This window comes from Ochotona princeps, chromosome 8 (assembly GCF_030435755.1).
Source record: "Ochotona princeps isolate mOchPri1 chromosome 8, mOchPri1.hap1, whole genome shotgun sequence".
Lineage (NCBI taxonomy): Eukaryota > Metazoa > Chordata > Mammalia > Lagomorpha > Ochotonidae > Ochotona > Ochotona princeps.
In genome coordinates, this window is record NC_080839.1 from 81280042 (window position 1) to 81304415 (window position 24374).

A 24374-nucleotide genomic window follows, 5' to 3' on the forward strand; every position below is an offset into this window, starting at 1 on the left:
AGAAGCAAGGCAGGGAGGCCAGGACACAGTCTGCTGGGCACAGAGGCCCACCTCAGAGACCCAAGCCCAGGTCCCGCCTGCAGTGGGGAAGGCCAGCTAGGGCTGTGGCATGCTGGCTGGGCCACTTTCTGTTGCTCCAGAAAAAGTGGTTATTTCTGGGGTGCTAGTGTAGCATGACAGGGAGTTAAGCTGCACCTACAATGCTGCCAACATCCCATATTACAGCAATAGTTTGAGTTCCAGCCTCTCCTCTCCCATCCAGCTGTCTGCTGATGGCCTGGGAAGGCAACAGAAGATGGTCCAAGGCTTTGGGCCTGCCACTCATGGTGAGTGTGTGCAACGAACAGAAATTTATTTGGCTCATGATTCCGGTGGCTGGAAATTCCAAATAGCACCATGTTGGAGAGGCCCGGCCGCGTGGGGACAAGGTGAGGAGGTAGAACAGGGAAGCACCGGGCACAGGATGGGTGCATGGGCAAGCAGACATGAGAGGCAGGGAAAGCCGAAACACTGTGCCAGGGACTAGCCAAGTCCCATGGAAACCATCCTTCCAAGGGCAGTCCCTGAGAACAAGCCCCCCACCAAAAGGACCCCTTAAAGCATCACTGCCTCTCTAATCCATTCCTCAGGGAACCTTGCTTCCAGCACACGCAGTTCTACAGTAGTACCTCAGCAGACCCCACTCACAGCCCAGTTGGGACCAACCTCTGGGCTAAGCCCATGCCCACCCAGAGAGTCTGAGACACATGGAGCCCCAGACGCTGACCGAAGGCAGTTGCCCATTGTCACCATGGCATCCCATGTTGGCAAAACCTCTTCATCTGATCTGAGCAGCCCCATCTCTGCAGCACGAGGTGGGCACATGTAAAACCCTCCCCCCAAGTCCCCACTGTGGTCGGGCAAGAGTGTACTGCCGCCACACCAGGTGCTCAGGGCATGGGATGGGGAGGACGTGAGGCCAGCAGTGGCAGGTGTGCGGGAGGCTAACTCACACCTCCATCGGAAAACAGCTCAGGAAGGAAGATGCCCTAACGCTCAGAGTCCACACGCCAGTCACCTGCCCAAGCCCAGGAGCTGCCCAAACCCTGGGCTAGTCTCAGCTTCTGCCAGCCACCCTGCGCCACTTCTGTGTGTGGACACCCATCCCTGATTTAACTCCCCGAGCAGCCAAATCAAACAACGCGGTTGCTCACTTACAGGCTCCACAGCGCTCAGCAGGAGTTGGGAAAGGGGTGCATCCGGAGTGGCCAGGATGCCCCCAGGTGACCACAGCTCCACGTCCCCATCATCCCAGTCAGACCCAGTGCAGGTGCCACCCGCATGTGTCAGGAGCTCACACACAAGACCCCTGACAAGGAATTTCCTTGCATAAACTGAGCCTTGCTAAGAACAACATCCTTATCGCCTGGCTGGCCGGGTGCTGAGGGCCCTGAGCCAGGGTGGCCAGCTTCCTAAATGGGGGAGGACCGCAAGGCCCCGTGAGAATGGAACTGACCACAGTGGAAAGAAAGTGACACTTGGGCAAACACCAACATCTACACAGATAGTCGTGGCCTCAGCAGTGTTGTCCCTGCCAGCGTTAGGAAGGGTGAACCTCAGCTTGTGAGACATGTACCCCATTTCTAGCCATATCCCAGCTTCTCACCAAGGCTGTCTGCCTACTGCCACACACCAGAAAGACACTGCACCTCCGTGAGGACCCAGGCCCTGCTCACCACCACCAGATCACCAGGCCTCGGGTTCCCAGCGGTGCATAGAAATGGCTGTGGGATCCCAGTTTAAGGCCACACCTCCCCCATTGCTCCTGCTTCAACAAGGGGGAGTGGGAGGGACAGGGCTCACAGAGTCACCCCAAGACTCACCCAGGGTTCCCCAACAGAGCTACTTGTTCTGGAGCAAAGTTCCTGGTCTCCAGCTCCCTCAGCCCTCTCTGCTGCAGCCCAGGGTGACAGTCCAGGTCTGCCACAGAGACCGCCCAGCTCTGCCTGCTGGGCCTCAGGGTCTTTGGCTCATGCATGACTCCATCAGCTTGACCCCCACTCACCCACAGACTCCACTGTGATTCCTCCAAGAGCTGCTGAGTGAGCCCAACCTGGGGCTTCCAGCACCTTCTGGACCCAGAGGCAGCAGCTCCTGCTGGACCCAAGCACCACTCCCTCGCCACCCCCGGAGCCCCAGCACCCAACCAGCCTTTGCCCGCCTGCTCTGCCCCCTACCTGAGCACACTCTCCAGGAATGTCCTGCCCCGTTACCAGTCCTGCAGGACACTGCTCCTGGGGCCGCAAGGCTGCAGCTCCCTACAGAAACCAGCAAATCAGGCTGGGAGGCGGTTGAGGGGGGTGTTGTTATCTGAAAGCTGCTTCCTGTTTGAGATATAGCAGGCGCTCTGTCCAGAAGGCAGGCAGCCTGCTGTGGGAACCCACCCTGCTGAGCTTGGGGGAAAGACAAGAGCCTCCTGGAGGCGCCTGCACCCTCCACCTCACACCTGCACCGCCTCTGCTCTGCACTGCTCCTCCATCTGTCATCTCGTCTCTTTCTGTATGTTTTTAAAGATGTATTCAATTTACTTGAAAGAGTTACAGTAAGACAGAGAGACAGAAAGAAGGAGCTCTCCCATTTGCTGGTTCACTCCTCAAATGTCCACACCAGTCAGAGCTGGGCAGGCTGCAGCCAGGAGCCAGGAGCCTCTTCCAGGTCTCCCACATGGGTGCAGTGCTCCAAGGCTTTGGACCACCCTCCACTGCTTTCCCAGGCCACAAGCTGGCACTTGAACCTATGCCCATGTGGCTAGCCTGCTATGCCACAGCACCGGCCCCTATCTATGAATATGTGTTTTTTAATAAGCATGGACACTCGTATTGTAGAAACTCAGATGAATATAAAGAAGTATGAGAAGAGTCACCAGGCATGACACCAGATCCAAGTAAACACAGCTGGCACGTTTGCACCTGTGACATCTGGGCAGTGACCCCTTGCCCACTGTCTGGAAGACCTGAGACTCACCCCACAGTGCAGAACACACCGCAGCAGACAGTCTCTATGGGCTGGGCAGGTCCTGTGTCCATGCAGCCTGAAGGTCACTCATGCTGGGGGTGGGAAGGCCCTCTTGGAAAGGACACAAAGGGGTTGGTGTTGTAGCGCAGTGGGTCAGACTGCCACTGGCGACGCCTGCATCCTTTACTGAGGCGCTGCATCAGCATCTCTTACCCCAGAGTCAGTTTGAGGCCAGGTTCCTTAGTTTCTGATCCAGCTCTCTGCTAAAGAGGAGAAACGGGCCAAGTAGGAGTCCCTGCCAGCCACAGGGAAGACATGCTGGAATTCCAGGCTCCTGAAGCAATGTGGGGGAGATGGAAGATATTCTCTCTTCCTCTCTCTGCCATCCACCTTTCAAATAAATCAGTAAATCTTTTTTTTTTTTAAATGCTTATAAAACCACAAACATAAAAAGCTGAGTTCAGGGCCCGGCGGCGTGGCCTAGCGGCTAAAGTCCTCGCCTTGAAAGCCCCGGGATCCCATATGGGCGCCGGTTCTAATCCCGGCAGCTCCACTTGCCATCCAGCTCCCTGCCTGTGGCCTGGGAAAGCAGTCGAGGACGGCCCAAAGCCTTGGGACCCTGCACCCATATCAACACAGCACCGGCCATTGTGGTCACTTGGGGAGTGAATCATTGGACGGAAGATCCTCCTCTCTGTCTCTCCCCCTCTCTGTGTATCTGACTTTACAATAAAAATAAAATAAATCTTTAAAAAAAGCTGATTTCAAAGAAAAATATTTATTTAGTCTGAAAAATAAAAATTAAAATGTTACAAAAAAATTAAAATTCTTGGTGGGGAGGGGGCATAGTAGCATAGTAAGCTAATCTTCTGCCTGCAGCACCAGCATCCCATATGGGTGCTGATTCAAGTCCACTTTTGATCCAGCGCCCCAGTTATGATCTAGGAAAGCAGCAGGGGATGGTTTAAGTCCTTCAGCTCCTACACCTAAGTGGGGAACCCTAAAGAAGCTCCTAGCTCCTGGCTTTGGGTCAGCTCAGTTCTGGCCATTGTAGCCATTTGGGGAGTGAACCAGTGGGTAGATTTGTCTTTCTCTCTGTAAATCTGCCTTTCACATAAAAATAAGTAAATCTTCCGTTTTTTTAAATTTAAAATTCTACACAAGTCGTCTAGGTAAGTCTGAGCAGCAGCACAGGTGTCTGGGTGCCCTAGCCACGTGGCTGTGGCTGTGACTGGGGGTACCTATGCCAGCCTGGCTTCCTGCTAGGGACTCTAGCTCCCCACTGACCACTGTTAGGCAGGGGGAGGGCCCTGCGAGCTCTGGGGACTTGAGGGTATGGAATTACTGCCTAGGGACATCCACAGACAAGGCCACAGTACGTGTAGATGAGGAGTGAATTCTGACGGACACCCAACAACAGGGCAATTGTACTCGCAGGTAAGCGAGGGGACTGAGACCTTGTGGTTTGGAGGGAAGAAACAGGAAGATATTTTTGGGTAGGACTGACGCACCAGCCACATGGGAGTCCTGGGGTGGGCTTGTTAGCATAGATCATGGCTGACCACCACACACCAGCACACATGTAAGCTATGGCTGGGGGCCTGTCTGGCAGGGCTAGATCCCAGTACCTGACAGTGAGTGTCAGATCAGGGGATGGGTCACATTAGACTGGGCCATGACACCAACCAGCACAGAAGAGAACCAGGACTGGGATGGATTCTGTGGGGGATATGTGGGCCCAATGCTGTGGAAGTATAAGTCCCACTGGTTAGCTTGAGAGTTAGGATGGTGATGAATTGAGCTAGGCATGACCATGGAACTCACAGATGCTCACCAGTACTGAGGTTGGGAACAAGCAGGGCAGATCCAGGCTGCAGCACCCGCGTGTGGGGCGGGCCGGGCCGCACCAGCTCATACAAAAGCCAGGACAGATGAAACAGGCCATGTCGGGTAAGGGCCAAGCACCCACTGGCATGTGTGAGATCTGGGTCTGGGAGTGGCCCAAGTTGGGGAACCTGGGAAACTCCCCTAGTGAGTCATAGCCCTCACTGATGAGCACATGGTCCAGGCCTGGGTGTTTGGCAGGCTGGGCAGGGTAGTTCCATCGATCGTTAAGTGTGTGAGTTGGTTGTGGAAGGGGCAGACCAGACAGGGCTGAACAAACCATAGCCCACTGGCAAGTGCAGAAACCAGGCTGGAGTGCAGGTCATGCTGGGCTAGGCTGTCACCCTACTGGTTTGCATGAGCCAGGGATAGGAGCAGACTGAGCAGAGCCAGATTGCAGCACCCTCCAGCAAGAGTTGGGACTGGGGGCTGGCTGAGCCAGGCCAGGCTGCAGCATCCGAAGGCAAAAGTTAAGACAGGGGATGGGCTATGCCAAGCTGGATCAGAGCAATACTGGCACATGTGAGATCAGTGGCTGAGATCAGGCCTGGCTGGGGAGCTAAGAGGATGCCCTGGCTAAGTGGGTCCCACTGGTGAGTGCGGGGGCCAGAGTCGGGGATGCAGTCAGGTCTGGATATGGATACAATCTTCTTCAGTACATGTGGACTGGGTCTGGGGCATGCAAGACTGGGCTAGACTCCAGCACCCACTGGAGCCCTTGAGAACCAGAATGGGTTTAGGATGAGCGGGGCTAGGTCCCTGCCCCTGCTGAGCCATGTGTAAGCTGTGTCTGAGTATGGACCAGGCTTGGCTGGGCAGTAGCACCCAACAAAAAAAAAAAAACAGAATGGGTGAGGGCTGGTCAAGAAAGGTCACTGTTCCTTCAAGGACAGGAGGCGGACAGAGGAGGGCTGGCCCAGGGACCCACCAGTGTGCGTGAGATCTGGTATTAAGACAGGCTCTGATGGAGGAGCTTGGGGAACTCCTCTGTTGGGACACAGTCCCTGCAGGTGAGTGCAAGAACTAAGAAAGGGAGCTGTCCAGACCAGGCCAGGTTATGGTACCCATTGATATACATTTGGCCCAGGTGTGGGGCAAGCCAGGCTGGGTCAGTCCATACCACCCATTGGCAAATCTGAGTGCCAGAATGGTGTGTAGGTCATACCAGGTCAGGCCGCAATACTAGCAAGTTCACAATAGGAGTTGTGACTGGGGCTGGCAGGGCTGGGCTAAGCTGAACCCCCACCAGCGTGAGCTGAAATTGGGGGTGGATCAGGCCCAACCAGGCTACAGCACCCACTGGCAAATGCCAAGGGAGGCGGGCCATGCCAGACTGGACAGCAGTGCCCAACCAGCACATGTAAGATCCAAGGGAGAGCGGACGAAGCCAGCAGGGGGACTATAGAGGGCTCCCCACTGGAACACCACTCTCACCGGAGAGTGTGAGTTGGGATGGGGACAGACCAGGCCGTGCAGGGCTACAATACCTATAGGCCTGCATGTAAGCTGTATCAGAGACAAGCCAGGCTGGGCGGACTGTACCTAATGGTACATGCATAAGCCAGAGTGGGTGAGGGTTGGTTGGGCTTTGCTGCAGCATCAGCTAGCAGATGCTGGCATGGGGGGGAAACTGTTGAGATAAACTGCAGGACCTCCTGGAGAGTACATGATCCAGGTGTGGGAGTGAGCCTACTAGGGAAACAGTGGGCACCTCCATCTTGGGTTACCACTCCAACTGGTGAGCATGAGAACCAGGACTGGGACAAGCATGGCTAGACAGAGAGTAGCGCCCACCAGTACATGTGTGGGCTGGATAGTGGCGCTGGCTGAGTTGAACTAGGCTTCAATGTCCACTGTCATGTATGACAGCAGAATGGGATCTGGGACAGACAGAACCAATCTGTGGTACATACTGGCAAGCAAGGGAACCAGGGCAGGGGGGTGGGACTGGTGGGGTTATTGTGGGTCACTCTGACTAGGCTACAGCTCCCACTGGTTTGTGTGGGAGCCAAGCATGCGGTGGGCAGAATCAGGCTGGACTGCAACACCCATTAGTTTGCATAGAAGACAGGACTGGAGACAACTGATCCACCAATTACAGCTGACAGTGTGTGGGTAGGCTGATTTGGGTGATGGACTGTGTCAGACCCTGTATTGGCATGCACACAAGGAATCAGGTCTGGAGAATCAAGATGGCGGAATAGGGTAAGAACACATTTAAACGGACGGAAAAACATTTAATCAGGACGAAGCAGAGAGGACACATTCCAGGAAACAAGAGAGAACAGAGCAACAGCTGTGGGATACCTGGAGACTGACAGACACAGGCAAGCAGCAGAGACAATGGTGTGGTGTTGCAGTGACTGATACCCCAGCAGCATTCAGCTAACGGCCATCTGAACTCCACAAGCAGCCGGAACTCCACCAGCAACCAGGTGGGAGGGGACTTTCACTGGGAGCTTGGGAGGTAAATCCAGACAAAGAACTGTCCATCCTGCTGATCCATTTGATTTGACCAGGAGCAGAGACAGAGCAGCAGATCCCAGACGGACAGTGCGAGAACAGGGTGGATTTCACAGCCCAGTCAGCCCCCTAGAGCCGAACTGGGTGCCATTTTGCATAAGGAAGCAAAGGAAAGGGAAAGGACTGAGCATAAACTGAGCTGGGAGTGAACTCATTTCTGACTCAGTGAACTGCAGCAACGTGGTATTCTACAGGTTCCACCCAAGACAGGTCTGGGTAGCCCTCAGATGTGACGGCCAGCAGATCAAGAACTCTAGTAGTGGTACATCAGGCGCCATTTTGTACACTATGGCAAAAACTTTAGGACTGCAGGGGACAACAGTGAACTGCGCATGTGCTGAGCTAGTGAAAACTCACTGAGTTCAGTGGATTGCACTGGTCCCACAGGAAAATAATACCAACTGTGGCATCGTACGGGTCAAAATAGGTCCGTGTGGCACCCAGACCTAACGCCCAACAGGTTCTGACAAGATCAGCACCACCAACAACCTAACTATATAGAACATCTGGTGTCTCCCTAATCCTGCGGCCTGCTCCAACCAGAAGTGGGAAAAAGGTTGTACAGACAATGGTGCAGCCTCACAGGAGGTATCACAGGAGGTAGAGACTGGTGAGCCAGGAGTTGGGGCTACGGAGTTCTTTGTGGAAATCTGACATAAGAATCCAGACCTGGAACTCACTGGAGGGAGTGACACAATTGGCTGCAAGCAAACAGTTGTGTACCAACTGCAGTAAGTAAAATCAAACTGCAGACCTGTGGGTGACACAGCTTAGAAACCTGCCCCAAGGAGAAGACTCCACTAACCAGAATACAATGACCAAGAGCAAAAGAAGACACAAAGGCTCAATGGATATTACTGAAAACTCACCTGCAAAGGAGCAAAACCTTATGCCAACCTCAGAGTTAACTGAGGAAGATATCGAGAAAATGGGGCACACAGAATCCATAAGACTCATTTTAAAGCTTCTAATCAACAATGAGAAGCACATACAAGAGTACAAAGAATTTAAGGAATATTTTACACAAGCAATAGCAGTAATAAAGCAAATCAAGGCTGGTATATCAGAAATTAAGAACACAGTAGAACAAATTAAAAGAACAATGGAGAGTCTCCAAAGTAGAATGAAGCAAGCAGAAGAAAGAATCTCAGAATTGGAAGGTATTTCTTGTCACCAGGGAGAAACAAACACAAAGCTGGAAGCAGAGCTGGATCAGGCCAAAAAAAGTATTCAAGAATTGAAAGACACTATTAAGAGGCCAAATATAAGAGTTATGTGAGTTCTAGAAGGTACAGAAAGAGAAACTGGTTTTACAAATATATTTAATCAAATAATAAAGGCAAATTTCCCTAATCTGGAGAAAGAATTTGGAAACAAGATCCAGGAGGGGCACAGAACTCCCAATAGGCCTGATCAAAAGAGATCTTTACCAAGTCACATGATCATCAAGCTCTCTTCAATTGAACATAAGGAAAAGATCCTTAAATGTGCACATGAAAAAAATCAATTGACATATAAAGGAATGCCAATTAAATTCACAGGAGATCTCTCACAGGAAATTCTACAGGCAAGAAGAGAATGGAGTGACATATTCCAGATTCTAAAAGAAAAAAATTGTCGGCCTAGGATAACATCCAGCAAAGCTTTCTTTTGTCTTTGAAAATGAAATAGAATTCTTCCACAGTAAAGAAAAGTTACAAGAATCTGTCTCTTCCAAACCTGCCCTACAAATGATACTTTAAGATGTTCTCTTGACAGAGAAGAGGAATAGCACCTACCAAAACCAAAGGCAAATGGGAAGAACATCCCAAATGACAACAGAAGACTAAACCAATGAACAACCCATTCCTAAAATGACAGGACCAAAGTAACACCCATTTATATTAAACTCTGAATGTAAATGGCTTAAGCTCAATCAAACATCATAGATTAGTACATTGGATTAAAAAACAAAACTCATCTATTTGTTGTCTAGAAGAGACACATTTCACCAACAAAAATCAGTGGAAACTATATCGCATGGGATTTTTTGTTTTCTGTTGGTTTCATCTCTTCAAAACACTTTCTTCTGATTAAATCATTCAGTGACTCCTAGATCATACAGTATCATCATTTTCTTCAAGAAGGTTCTTGATTTTCATTTCTTCAGCTACATATGAGTCATTTAGTAGCATGTTATTTAACTTCATGGTGTTGTTAATTGTTTTCTTCCTGATAGATTTTGTTTTGTGGCTTTTCATTTAAGGGGATGTATAATAGCTGTGTAATGGAGACTGTCATATCTAGTAACACGTTATTTAACTTCATGGCATTGTAAATTTCTACTTTTCTTTCTATTGTTGATTTTGTATTATGACTTTTCATTTGAGGGGATGTACAGTAGCTGTGAAATGGAGACTAACATCCAGATGTGAGGAAACAATATAGTATGCATTTCTACTTGCAGACAAGATGGACTTACAATGAAACTGTTTACTATATCTTGACAATAGGATGCTGGACTCTCTGCCATTGTCCATGCCCACAATGATGGACATATGACTGTGTATGAAGAACTGTACTTGAGTAGTGATATAGAGGAACTAGGTGGGGGGGGGGGGGGGATTGGGGCTGGGATAAGGGAAATGGCAGGAGCCTATGGAACTGTATCATAAAATGATAATAATTAAAATAATTTTTTAAAAAGTATTTAACTTGAATATATAGCTTTTGTTAACTATATAGCTTTTGCTATTTTTTTTGGTAAGTTTTCTAGGGGTTATGAAATACCTCATTAAACTTTCTGCCCACACAGAAAAAAAAAAAAGAATCAGGTCTGGGATCACTCAGATGAAGTTTCTATGGGGATCCCCCCAACTGAACCTCTGGACTCAGAACTCAACCATGGAGGAAATTACAGGTTCCATGGTCTGACTGTGGAGTGCATGTGTCAGAGCTGGGCCTCCTCAGTGGCTTAGATGGAGCAGTGCACGGCATATCCAGATGCAACTGGAGGCTATGGCAGTATGCTGGAGCCTGCAGAGGACACCTGGTACCACAACAGAGGATGGAGGACAGAACAAACCAAGAGTTGGCAGTGAATACCTGGGCGAACGGAGACTCTAAGGTGGACTGTGTCAGCCAGTGGATTCTGGAGAGATTTCATCATGACTGGAGGGGCAAGACTGGCAGCCATACAGAACTGCTAAGCTATTAAAATGACTTGAGCAGGACCCTTGGACCATGCCCGAGGTCGGGGACCCTGGGATGGTTGGGAGGCTGGGTGTGGCTTCTCCCCTCCTCTCTCCCCTCCCCCCAGGTACAGGAAGGAAAAAAGAGAATGTGAAAACAATGGTCTCATCCACTTTCTTCTAGCCCTTGACCCTCAGCACCCTAATCAAATATGTTAAAGATATCAAAAATAAAATTGATCCAATAAAAAACAAAATAAAATTCTACACAAATCATAAACTGCATGAAAAGGAGTGAATTCTTCATTTAAAATTCAGTAAATTAGGCCCGGCAGCAAAAGTCCTCGCCTTGAAAGCCCCGGGATCCCATATGGGCGCCGGTTCTAATCCCGGCTGCTCCACTTCCCATCCAGCTCCCTGCTTGTGGCCTGGGAAAGCAGTTGAGGACGGCCCAATGCATTGGGACCCTGCACCCGCATGGGAGACCCGGAAGAGGTTCCAGGTTCCCGGCATCGGATCGGCACGCACCGGCCCGTTGCGGTTCACTTGGGGAGTGAAAACATCGGATGGAAGATCTTCCTCTCTGTCTCTCCTCCTCTCTGTATATCTGGCTGCAATAAAATGAATAAATCTTTAAAAAAAAAAAAATTCAGTAAACTGTACCTAACCCTCACAGTGTAGACACACACGCCACCTCCACACACTCCAGGTAAAATCCATCTTTGAATTGCAGGACATTGAATTGCAGACGTGTCCAGGGAAGCAAGTGCCCACACCCTCCCTTGCCCACTGACTGATGACACTGAAGACACGCTAGGACTAAGACCAAACATGGTCCCTGGAGAAACCACACAGCATACATGGTTCCTTCATGAGCATACATGCAGACATCCTCAGCAAAATTATCACAAGTAGGATTCAGCCATACAGGAAGACATTCACAAGCTGTGATCAAATAGGGCTTCAGCCAGGGATGTTCCAACTCCACCAGTGAGGACCGCCCTATTATCAAGCTAGCAAAGAAAAGTCATATGACCATGTCAACTCACGCTCCCTCTCTCTCACACACACACATACAAACCACATTTGACATAAGTCAGCACCCTTTTATGATTAAGAATATGTTGTGGGGCCCGGCAGCGTGGCCTAGCGGCTAAAGTCCTCGCCTTGAAAGCCCCGGGATCCCATATGGGCGCCGGTTCTAATCCCAGCTGCTCCACTTCCCATCCAGCTCCCTGCTTGTGGCTTGGGAAAGCGGTCAAGGACGGCCCAAGGCTTTGGGACCCTGCACCCGCGTGGGAGACCTGGAGGAGGTTCCAGGTTCCCAGCTTCGGATCGGCACAGCACCGGCCCACTGCGGCTCACTTGGGGAGTGAATCATCGGACGGAAGATCTTCCTCTCTGTCTCTCCTCCTCTGTGTATATCTGACTTTGTAATAAACATAAATCTTTAAAAAAAAAAAAAAAGAATATGTTGTGAATCGCTTCTCAGCCTTTTGGCTAAGATCAAGTGTAAAAATATGTTGTGAGCATTTGAGGAATAAATATGAATACAACACTCTGACTTACAAACACATTTTAAAAAAAAAAAATGTAATCCAGGGCCTGGCATGGTGGCCTAGCAGCTAAAGTCCTCGCCTTGAGCGCACCGGGACCCCATAAGGGCACTGGTTCTAATTCCAGCAGGCCCGCTTCCCATCCAACTCCTGCTGTGGCCTGGGAAAGCAGTTGAGGATGGTCCAAAGCCTTGGGACCCTGCACCCACGAGGTGAAAGAAGCTAGAAGAAGCTCCTAGCTCCTGGCTCCAGATCGGCACAGCACCAACCATTGTGGTCACTTGGGGAGTGAACCATCAGACGGAAGATCTTCCTCTCTGTATATCGGACTTCGCAATAAAAATAAAATGTAATTCAGGAGTGGGCATTCCCCCAGCAGTTAGGATATCCCACACTGAGGGCCTGGCTTACACCCCAACTCGCTCCACCACTCCACACGCAACACACAATCAGGCAAGCGATGCTTTCTGCCCCCTCTCCTGGAAGATCTGACCTGAATATCCAGCTCCTGACCTGGGCCCTTCACCCAGCGCAGGCCAGCCAATGCAGTGCATGAAAGCATGCTCTCTCTCTCTCTCTCATTTTCTGTCCAATAAAGGAATCTTCAAGCACCATTCACTAAAGCAAAAACCCTAGCTCAGGGAAACACTAGCTCTGCTGAAGCGTCCATTAGGGAGACATACAACGAGCCGAGGCTCAGGACGAGTCTGTGGGCAGAAGCTCGACCCTTACCAAAGAGGGCAGCAGGCGGCACAGAACACAGACACGCACACTAATCCCAGTAAGACGTCACTGCATGCCCACCAGGGAGCTCAAAGCGACAACCAAGCTCAGGCAAGCACGAGGAGAGATGGGGCCCTGCCAGTGGGCACTGAGAACGGAGGTGGGCAGCCACCCTGCAGAAAGGGTGCGCTCCCTCAAAACACCCCTGTGCACGTGCGACCTTCACTCCTGGCTGCCTCTCCCAGACACCCATGCAGAGACAAGCACACAGACGTCCACACCAGCTTCACCCGCGGCCCCAACAGAGCCAGAGTCTCCCAGGAGGAACAAGGAGACAGGCAGTGAGACAAGCTGGGAATGCGGCTCAGCAAGGAAGAGCACGGACAGCTGGGACCAACCCCAAGGTCAGCCTCCATGGCACGAGCCTGCAGAACACGCTTGCAGTAGCAGGACCAAGGAGCTGGGAACAGGCTCCTGGCTACCAGGAGGATGCTGGCAGCATGACGGCCCGGCAGCGCCAAGGAGACGCAGGCCCCAGCACACCACTTCCTCCAAATGAGGCTTGGCCATGGTGCCCCATCCCAGCACCCGGTGCTGCCTCCAGCATGGTTACTTGACTTTGGATTTTTCTTTTTATAGTTATTACTGGAGGCTTTAAAAAGCTCCACAAGCCCTGAATGGTGATGCCGTGTATGCTCTTTCGGGTGGTTGTCGATTTCTTGAAAACTTAACTGCTCTCACATTTGTAGAGCATGATGCGGGGCATTGCAAGCTAAGGTCTTTGAGTTGATGTAACCGTGACGTTCCCACACACAGGCAACATCCTGGAGACACCAAAGTTTTCACACATGGGACAGTGACCCTGACCACTAGTGGGTGGTAGTGGACAGAGGCCAAAGACGCTGCAAACACCCTACTACACTCAGGACACCCCATCCCTTTAAACATAGCCGAAGCCCACAGAGGCCACAGGCCACCCCAGCCACTCTCAGCAGCAGACGCCGTCACCCCACGCCGTGGGAACATGATATGTCCTGGCAGGCCTTGCAGTAGGCGCAGTGTCCAGGCATGGCGCAGGGGGTGCCAGGCGCAGGGGCTGCACACAGCCACACGCAGCACCCGCTGGCCTGCATGCACGCTACACTAGGACAGCCCTCCTTTGACTCCCAGGAGAAGGCAAGGGCCGCCTAAGGCCACTCACCTCAGGCCCTCTGATGCTCTCAGTCTGGGCCTACTCCCCTGCTCGCGGGTTCAGAGCCAGCAGGAAGGTTAAGGCTAGCTCAGCCACGCTCTGCTCGAGGGAGCAGCTCCACGGCTCCTAAGGCCCAGTCGGGCGCACCCCACCCAGGGGCCTCCCTCTGGCTCCCAGCAGACAGAAGGGCGGCTCCCATTGGTGCTGCTTTCCTGGAACACAGAGGCTTCCTCAAGCACGCCAGAGGCTAACCATTCCCAGCTAGAGCAGGGTCGTGAACTGCACGCATCCCCCCTTTGGCACGTGACAGTACCACCACTCTGACCCTCAGCAAGTGGATCCAGCAGCCCCTGGCTCCGCCCACCCGGCTGCCAGTAACTATTTACATTTCTTAGAGATAAGGAGCAGAGCAGGGAGCAGGAGCCGGATGTCGCTTGGCCGCTTAGCGGTGGCTGCAGCTCCAGAGATCTGTCCAGGAGGACATTGACCAGGGACACCTCCTTCCCACCCCCAAGGCTCCAGAGGTCCCACCAAATGCAGAGCTCCACTGTGCTTCCCTGCTCCACTGGGCAGGGGCTCACTCACCCCACCCTCTCTCACTCAGCCAGGCCCCCGTGGAGCCAGCGCCCAGGAAGCGGCACCACCGCCAAAGCACATACACACACCTGCTGACCACAGGAGGGACAGGACCTGTAAGTCCCCTGGGGGACTCATGAACACAGACTGGTGGGCCCACCCTAAGGCTCTGCTCCAGTTGATGGGAGGCAATAGTTATGCTTTTAGACTTTTTTTTTGGCAGGGGTTGGGGGAGGCAGAGACCACCTTCACATTAGTTCACTACCCACACCCACAGTGGCCAGGGTCAGGCTGACGCGAAGCCAGGAGCTGGACCAAGACCCAGGCCTTCCGTGTGGGACACCAGCAAGCTGGGCTGACACCAGAAGCCAGGAGCCTTTTCCATGAGGGTGGCAGGGGCCCAAACACCTGGGCCACCCATCAGTGCACTCGCAGGGAATTGGATCAGAAGTTCAACACCCGGGAACCTAACCGGAATCCATCTGGGATGCTGGTGACAGGCAGCAGATTTACCAGCTATGCCACAAGGCCAGCCCCAGGCACCAACTTCCTGAGCCACCTCCTGCTGACTTCCCCTGGAGTCAGGAGCCAGAGGGTTTCACTCAGGCCCCAGAATTAGAGATGTGAACATGCCAGAGCTAGGCCTTCAGTGCTAGGCCAAATGCCCACCCCCAAATGTCCCCATTTCTAGCAAGGGCTCAGCGAGGATTAGGTTTCTGGGCCAGGGAGCAGCCTGTAGACCACCGCCCACCTCACAGGGTGGGTGGAGTTAGTGCAGGGAATTACCTACCCAGGGTGCTCACTCCACTCCCCAGTGCCTGCTCCCCAGAGCCTCATGCACCTGTCCTGCAGATCTGGAAACTAAAACCCAAACTAACCGGCCAGAAGGAAGAGCCTCTGGACGCACATCCGTCCCGCAGGAAACACTGCTCTGTCTCAGTCAGTGGCTGCTCAGGGCTCCAAGTCACCAAGCAGCACACTCCAGACAGAAGGGCACGGGTGAGGCATACGGCATGGCTTCCACAAAGGAGACTCGATGAGCATGAACACAAAGCAAAACTGTCGCAGCTGGCGATGTCACCCAGGCACTCTGGTCTCCTTGTGCCCCTCCCAGAGCTATACCCCAGTAATGGCCACTGACATGCTACAGCAGGTTAAGTCTGCACCTCCAGTATCACCTAGGGGGGCACTGGTTCAAGTCCCAGCTGCTCTACTTCCCATCCAGCTCCCTGCTCCTGGCCTGGGAAAACACTGGAAGACGGGCCAAAGCCTTGGGAACCTGGACCCACATGGGAGACCTGAAGGAAGCTCCTGGCTTTGGATTGGCTCAGCAATGGCTGCTGCAGTCATTTGGGAAGAAGACTAGTGAATAGTAGATCTGTCCCTCCTTTCTTTAATTCTGCCTTTCAAATAAAAATAAAATAAATTTGTAAATGGACTCGGGAGCAAGACCGGGGGCAGTCCAGGCCAGGTCGAACTACAGTACCCATTGGCATACATATGAGTCAGCTGGGCCAGGCTGGGTCAGTCTGCAACACCCACTGACGGGCGCGAGTCAGGTCGGATTGGGATGTAACACCTGCCAGCTCACACAGAGCCAGCTGGCCATGCTGGGCTCAGCTGCAGAACCCACCAGCATAAGCTGGGACTGGGGGGCAGGCCGGGCACAGCCAGGTTGCAGCACCTGCTGGCATATGAGATGAGCCATGCCAGATTGGGCCACAGCACCCCCTGGCACACACAAGACCCCAGGCCAAGAGTGAGCCTGTTGAGGGAGGTTGTTGGGGGCGGGGGAGGCCACTGCTCCCACTGGGGACCTGAGACGGGACTGGGGGTGGTCCAGGCTGGGCAGGGCTGCAACAGCTGTTGGCCTGCATGCAAGCTGGATTTAGGAGAGTGCCAAGCATTCTGCACCTAGGCCAGGCCACTGCACCTGCTGGCACATGCCAAGAGCCAGGATAAGTGACGACTGGCCAGGCTTTGCCACAGCATCTGCTAGCAAGTACCAGGACAGTGTACAAGTTGAGTCAGACTAGATCACAGCAACCCCTGGAACATGCAAGATCCGGGACTGCAAGCGGGCCTAGTTGGGAGACTGCGCGCGCCTCTGCTGAGCTCCAGCTCCCACTAGTGTGCGTGAGCCAGCACTGCAGGCAGACCAGGCTGGAAACGGCAGCAGCACCCATTGCTGCATATGTGGACTGGATCATGGGGAAGGGCGGGCTGAGCTAAACTACAACACCCCTAGGTATATAAAAGGCAAGAAAGGGGGGCCCGGCACAGTGGCCTAGTAGCTAAAGTCCTCGCCTTGAAGACGCCGGGATCCCATATGGGTGCGGGTCCTAATCTCGGCAGCCCCGCTTCCCATCCAGCTCCCATGTGGGAAACAGGAGGGAAGCTCCTGGCTCCTGACTTCGGATTGGTTCAGTTTGGGCTGTGGCAGTCACTTGGGGAGTGAACCAGCAGATGGAAGATCTTCCTCTCTGTCTCTCCTCCTCTCTGTATATGACTACAATAAAAAATACATAAATCTTACACACACACACATACACAATGTGGCCCCAACTTTTGAACACTAGACTTGGCCACCAATAAAGTCCCTTTTCAGACCAATTTCAGAGATAAAAGGACTGGATTCCACAGCCTTGGGCCATCCTCCACTGCTTTCCCAGGCACATCAGCAGGAAGCCACATCAGAAGTGGAGCAGCCAGGACTCCAGGCAGCGCCTATATGGGATGTTGGCACTTCTGCTTTATCCTGTCAGGCCACACCAGCTCCAATTACTGCTTGCTTTCTTGACAATTTCCTGATGAAACTGTGATTCTGTTTAGCATATGAGCAGTCTCTCCTTGTCTCTTCATCAATAAGACAGAAATACCTGAGTTTAATGCAGCATGAACATTATAAAAGCAGATTGTAAGTGGATAAACACACATAGTGGGGCCCGGCGGCGTGGCCTAGCGGCTAAAGTCCTCGCCTTGAAAGCCCCGGGATCCCATATGGGCGCCGGTTCTAATCCCGGCAGCTCCACTTCCCATCCAGCTCCCTGCTTACGGCCTGGGGAAGCAGCCGAGGACGGCCCAAAGCTTTGGGACCCTGCACCCGCGTGGGAGACCCGCAAAAAGTTCCTGGTTCCCGGCTTCGGATCGGCACAGCACCAGCCGTTGCGGCTCACTTGGGGAGTGAATCATCGGATGGAAGATCTTCCTCTCTGTATATCTGACTTGGTAATAAAATAAATATTTAAAAAAAAAAGGAAAACTAAAACATGTGTGTAGGACACAGTGAGTTTACACAACAGGCACCAAACCACAGGCTTGGACCAAGTTCTTAGGCTCCCCAGCATCGCACGAAGACCACTGCAGGGACACCCTGGGAACAAGCTGCAGCCTCTGACTGTCCAGGGCCAATCGCTGTCTGACCTGTATGTTCCACAGGTGCCGCAAGGATGCAACCGCGGGAATGGGCCACACCCACCCCTCAGGCAACCCCTCCTGGGACCACCTGGGACAAACAGCCTCCACACAGGCACCCTCTGCTCAAAGCCCTCCAGCAGGCAGGAAATGAGGGAGAACACAGACGGCTGGATTTGGAAAAATACACCCAAACACAACATTGTGAGCCATTCTTTATTTAGTCATTTTTCTTTACAACTGGAACTCTGGAAACTCAAAATTAACATCCTTGCCTGTGAGCTTCTTATACACACCAGAGAAAGTTTCCACCTGCCAAGAAGATAGGTGTCACATGTCATACAACTTCTACACACACACACACTCCCCAGCAGGCACCCAGACTGGAGCTGTGCCTTCCGTGGTATCTTCCCACAGAACCAGGTGCTGGGGAGCTGGGGCACCAACTCACATGTGGCATCAAGGGACAGGACCTGTAACACTGCAGGCTGTCCTCACTGGTCCAGGCCCACCCAGTGCTGTTAACTACCACCCTGAACTCGGCACAAAATCTTAGTCCAAGCAGCCCAGAGCCCAGAGCCCAGCATCCAAGACCCCAGGCCCCAGGTGGGCAGTGCCAAGCAGGGCTCACCTTGTGCTCCACGTTGTTCTGCTGGGCTTTGTCCAGGTGGACCTTGATGAGGCGGCTGCCGTCCAGCTTCACGCGGATCCTCTTGCCCACGATTTCACTGGGGAACACCAGGTCTTCCAGGATGGCGTCGTGCACCGCCGTCAGTGTGCGGCTAGAACCAGAGCCACCCGGTGAGCAACCCAGAAACCCTGCGCCCGCCGGGCCCGAGGGCAACCAGGAGTCAGGGCTGCATCAGGTCACATTAACAAAAGCTCAGTGTTGGGAACAGTGTCGTGGGCTGCTCAGCCCCTTGTGCGCTGCCAGCATTCCATCCGAGCGACCTCACCAAGTCCTGGCTGCTCCATTTCTGATCCAGCTCCCTGCTGGCGTGCCCAAGGTGGCATGCTTCGGCCCCTGCACCCATATGGGACACCCAGGGGAAGCTCCTGGCTTCCTATCAGCCCAGTTCTGCCCACTACAGCAGATAAAGACTCTTTCTCAACTCTGAAAAGCAACTCTGTCTTTAAAAAAAAAAAAAAAGTTATACTCGGCTGGGCTAACCCTACCAGCAGCCCTGTGGCAGGAAAGGAAGGAAAGCTGGAAGGCTTGGGGAAGTTTGCTACCACTCCCAGAACTCTCCGCCAGCCAGCCAAGTGCCTCCTGAGCCCTTGCCCTGCCGTCAACTAAAGCAGGACCTCACCACCACAGCTAACGCCAAGATGCCCACTGGCAGGATTAGGCCTCCACTGCTGACCCCGGGAGACAGCACAGCTGGTGGCTCAAGTACTGGGCTCCCTGCCACCCCCACGGGAGACCTGGACTGAGTTCTGGAGTTCCGGATGAGGCCTGCCCAACTCCAACTGCTATGGGAACGCCTGCTTCGACTATCAAATGAGGCAGCCCCTAAAAACGACTAGGAAAGCAGCACCAGATTTTAAATTTTGAAATCCACGCATGTTTTCAAGCACATACTTCCCTGAACTTTTTGAAAACCTTTTTTCCGTAATTTCATTTTTTATCACATCAAAACACTGTCCACCCACTCCTGCAAGCATGCTCAGCACACCGACTCTCGTGCCGTTTCCGCCTTCCAGCTCATTCCCATCACGTGGACAGCCGCTGTGCCCGCCGTCAGCCCACAGACTCCCTGGCTGCAGCCTGACGCAGTCATTGTGAGAGTGCTCCTCAGCCCACCAGGCCGGGAGCTGCGTCCCGACAAACCCACTCCAAGGGAAAATGGTGGATGGCTCAACTGGCTAACCCTCTTTGTGTCCCAGACTGTGTCCCAGCTGGCCTGGGAGACCAGCAGACGATGGGGCCTGCACCCACATGGGAGACCCAGAGAAACTCCTGGGTCTCAGCTCCTGCCACTGCAGAGATGTGGGGAGAGAACCAGAGGATACAAAATCTGTCTCTCCTGTGAATCTGCCTGTCTACTGAAAACAAATCCAGAAAATAAACAAGTGAATAAACCTTTAATAAGAAAGCAGCACCAATGGCCAGACAGGCATGGACTGCTCCGGACACACACCACTTCTCAGCTCGCTTACAGCTCACTGTGGGCACCATGCCCCCTTGGGACAGTGGGCTCACTAGGAGCTGGCACTGCCCAGCATCACAGAACAGGCCCAAGTCAGGGAAAGACCCAAGGTCAGTATTCCCTGAATGGTTTCTACTCAACACGGCCCACTTCGCCAACACCCTGCAGATGAAGTCTACGCTGAAGGGTCTGCAGTGCCGACTGGGCGAGAACTGGGGACAACCGGGCAGCACAGGAAGCAGCCCCTGCTGGGTGCCCCACAGGGACCGTGTCCACACTCAACGACCAACTCAGCCTCTTGGCAAGACAACCAAAGGATCACGGGAACCAAGTCCTGGTTTAGGCTGCTCCAGCTGCCCACACCTGCACACGGCCAACAGCCACCCCATACGGGATGCCCGCCCCGTCCCCTTTCCAGAAGTCCTCAGACCCACTTTGAAACTTGCAATCAGCTAAGACAACACGAACAGCATGCGAGGGGCTGGTGCAGGGCCCAACTGGGAGCTCACGTGACATCAGTACCAGAGAAGCCCAGCCCACTGGGCCTCGCCTCCATCTGGGCAACAGGAAAACACAGACACACCTCAGCCACCTCAACCCCCCAGGCCCCTCCAAGCAGCTCAAGCAAAGCGCGAGTAAAATGCAAATCATTTTTGCTAGCAAAAAAGGTCCAGCTCGGGCATTTTTCGGAGCACACACCTTCCATGAACTTCCTGAAGGCGGGCTTCACCACTCTCCCCCTGCCACAGACTTCATCGTCCCCTGTCCCAGAGCCGGAGCAGCCACAGCAGAGCGCCTGGGCAGCACGGGGCGCCTGCGGCAGGCCAGGGCACTCACCTCCTGGGCCGCTTCTGCTTGTTCTTCGTGCGGCTCTTCCGGGTGGGCTTGGGCAGAATTCTCCTCTGAAAGGTCAAAGAATCAGAGTCTAGGCTGACTGGCCCACACTGCCCTTGGAGCAAGAGACCAGGCCACAGCCAGAGAAGGCACCCCACAATCTCCTGAGAACTTTCCACACAGCCCTGGCTTCACAGCAGCTCACTGGAGGGCTCAGCAGGGCAGGGAAGGTCTCCCAACAATGCCAGCACCCCACACGGGCACCGGCTGGTGTCCTGACTGCTCCCTACCAAGCAGACTGGGCCTGCTGCAGAATGGGACCAGCACCCAGCGTGGCCACATGCTGGATAATGGGACCAGCACCCAGCGTGGCCGCGGCCCTGCTAGCCGGCCCAGCTCTAACACCTCACTCGTGCACCTGTGCCCAGGGCAGCCGCGCTACTCCACCGAGCAGATCCCGCTCAGGGCGAGGGCAGGTACCTGAGCGATGAACACGACGTGCTTCCCACTAAACTTCTTCTCCAGCTCGCGCACTAGCCGCACTTGGATCTTCTGGAAAGATTTCAGCTGAGGCACGGGCACGAAGATGATGATCGCTTTCCGGCCGCCCCCGACTTCGATTTCCTAAAGAGAAACACCCGCGCTTCAGACTCTGAGCTCCGTCCTGGCGGCCCCGACCCCGCGCAGGCAGGGTGCCCCAGCCCGGCTCACCTTGGCGGCCGTGATGTTCAGCTCCCTCAGCTGGGCCTTGAGGTCCGAGTTCATCTCCAGCTCCAGTAGGGCCTGCGACGACACGACACTGGTGGAGGGCGAGGTCCTGGGCCGACCCCGACCCCAAAACCCGACCCCAACCAGGCCCGAACCCGAACCCCAGCCCCAAACCGCGGCCCCAGCCCGACCCGGACCCCGACCCTAGCCCCAAGCCCCGACCCCGGCCTCGAACCCCGACCCCAGCCCCAGTCCGGCCCCGCACCTGCGAGATGCCCGACTCGAACTCATCCGGCTTCTCGCCGTTCGGCTTGACGATCTTGGCGCTCGAGCTAAACATGGCTTCTCCTGCGGACACAAGCTCCGAGTCAGCGGCCGCCCCCACGCCGGCCCCCGGAGGAGCCATCCGCGGGCAGGAGCCGTGGAATCGGCCGCATCCCCCGCTGCAGAGCCGGGCCCGCGGCCCCAGAGAGGAGCCCAGGCGGCATTTCCCTCAAAGCCCACGGAAAACCCGCCGCCCGACTCAGGCCGCGCTCCCACCTGCTTGAGCGCCGGCGGAGGAAAGAGGGCCAGATCTCGCGAGAGCCGGCCAAGTCCGGCACGGGCAGGAAGAAGGCCGGAAGAACGCGGCGGAGGGGCGGAAGCCGGAAGAACCACCGAGACGCGGTGGGAAGCCTAGAGGGTCCCGGAGGACTGAAGAGGACGAACGAGGCGGCCTCGGGAGAGCGGCCGGGGTCGCTTCCCCGCATGGGCCAGGGTCCTGGTCGTCCGGGGCTGAACCTGGGGCTCTAGAACGCCGCCTCGGGAACCTGAGGAGACGCTGGGCACACATGAGCCCCGCCCAAGTCTGTGTTTACTTGCACGATGGGTCTGATTCCCACACACATTGACATACTTAGTTTGACATCTTCCTTGGAGCCAGCGCCATAGCGCAGCGTACAAAGTCTCCTGCAGCGGCGCCAGCAAACTCGCAGGTGCTCAACTCAGCTGAGCAAGCCTTGCTCCCACACGGGCGTGGGAGACGTGGAAGAAACGCCCGGCTCCCGACTTGAGGCCAGCTCTGTTCCTTGCAGCAGCTTAGGAAGGGAACCAGCACATGGAATAGATTGTGTCTCCTCTGTAACTTTGCCTTTCCAATGAAGATGAATCTTTAGAAAGAAATCCCCGCAGGTTGAAAGCTGCTGCGAGCCGGGGGAAGGTGGCTGTGCTGGCAGTGGGGGGCAACTTGCTGCCCAAGGACACCGCACACCCGTGCTTGTCCGTCACCAGTGGGAGATGCAGGGTCCTCACTGGTGTTTGTATTCATGTTTCTCTAATGACGTGCCCTGCTTTTCTGGATGTTTTCTAAGTTGTCTACTATTGGAATTCTGAAGTGTTAAGTAATTAAAATGAAACTTTTTTCCTAATTTTTTTAATATAAACTTCATTTTTATGTGAAAGGCAAAGTTACAGAATGAAAGAGAGAGAGGAATCTTTCATCCACTGATTCATGCCTCAGATGGTCATAAGAAGCCTAGCTGGGCCCAGCGCAGTAGCCCAGTGGTAGCTGGTTTGTGCCCAGCTGGTCCACTTCCCATCCAGCTTCCTGCCTGTGGCCTGGGAAAGCAGTAAAGGACAGCCCAAGGCCTTGGGTCCCTGCAACGGAAGATCTTTTTCTCTGTATCTGCTTGTCTCTGAAGATGTAAGGCAGGCAGCTAGCTGGGCTGATCCAAAGCCAGGACCAGCAGCTTCCTGGAGGTCTCCCACATGGGTGCTGGGGGTCGGGACCGTCCTCCACTGCTTTCCCAGGCCACAAGCAGGGAGCTGGATTAGAAGTAGACAGCTAGTACAGGCTGAGGATTAGCCTGTTGAGCCACCATGTCAGCCCCCAAAATGTAATGGAGCCTGACAGAATGTTGCCTGTGTGTGTTCAGCAGGCATTTTAAAGATGGGCTGATCGATTTGGGAGTTGCACGGAAGATCTTCCACCTGCTGATCTCCATCCTGGAGGGCCCGGAGCTGAGCTGTGCTGTGCTGGAGCCAGGAGCGTCTGCGTCTCCCACAGGGGTGGCAAGGGCCTGAACACATAGGCCAGCTTCTGCTGCTTCACCCAGGCCAGGAGCAGAGCGCTGGAACCAGGGTCTGTCTGGGATGCCAGCATCGTGGGCAATGACTTGAGTGCTATGCCGCAAGCCCCCAACAGGTTTGTAAAGCCCACGATTACACAAACATACAGGACTGTAGCACCAATACTTACGTCAAGAAATGCCTACTAACTGATGGTTATAGCCTTGTCAGTTTCTCTAGTCTTCACGCTAAGTGAGTGAATAATATTCTGTGCTTGGGTTAGTTGCTGGTCTGCACACAAACATCGCGTGTGTGACCTGATACTTTGAGAATGCATGGTCAGCTCCGTGGACTCCAGCCTGCTGACTTCTCGGACCATCCAGTCGAGTAGAGCAGGGTCCTCTTGTGAGCCTGGGTTGGCAGCAGGCCCTTCCAGATAGTCCCCCTGTCCTGGCACCCCTCCAGCTCGCAGCAACGCTGCAGCTCCTTTGGTGCTTTCCTGACCTGGACAGGAACGATGCGTTTTCTCGGCAAGCCCTGATTCCTCCTTGCGGGGGGAGCAGTAAAGACCAGATGTCAGGGGGAAAGGCTGGAAAATTGGATT

General features: G+C 53.9%; 2 protein-coding genes across 4 annotated transcripts in view; both read right to left on the reverse strand.

The window, feature by feature from the left end:
* COLEC11 (collectin subfamily member 11) overlaps window positions 1-24374 on the reverse strand; it is a 98538-nt gene that overhangs the window by 21810 nt on the left and 52354 nt on the right. For all 3 annotated transcript variants that reach the window (XM_004582581.2, XM_058668321.1, XM_058668322.1), the window contains exon 2: window positions 2217-2262. The gene's annotated coding sequence lies outside the window, so the exon portion shown is untranslated. The remainder of the gene's footprint in view (window positions 1-2216; window positions 2263-24374) is intronic.
* RPS7 (ribosomal protein S7) lies at window positions 18235-22348 on the reverse strand. Its single transcript, XM_004582580.3, has 7 exons — window positions 22265-22348; window positions 21990-22072; window positions 21728-21799; window positions 21497-21640; window positions 21020-21084; window positions 18664-18814; window positions 18235-18344 (listed from the first exon to the last, which is right to left on the reverse strand). Exons 2-7 carry the CDS (start codon window positions 22062-22064, stop codon window positions 18267-18269), a joined length of 585 nt encoding a protein of 194 aa, XP_004582637.1. The 5' UTR covers window positions 22065-22072; window positions 22265-22348; the 3' UTR covers window positions 18235-18266.

Excerpts from the sequence above, each read along its gene's own strand:
- RPS7 (XM_004582580.3), bottom strand. The coding sequence starts at position 22,064 with ATGTTTAGCTCGAGCGCCAAGATCGTCAAGCCGAACGGCGAGAAGCCG. Across the intron at positions 21,085-21,496 it reads ACGTCGTGTTCATCGCTCAG|AGGAGAATTCTGCCCAAGCC; the intron begins GTACCTGCCCTC and ends TTGACCTTTCAG. Across the intron at positions 18,815-21,019 it reads AAGCAGAAGCGGCCCAGGAG|CCGCACACTGACGGCGGTGC; the intron begins GTGAGTGCCCTG and ends CTCTGGTTCTAG.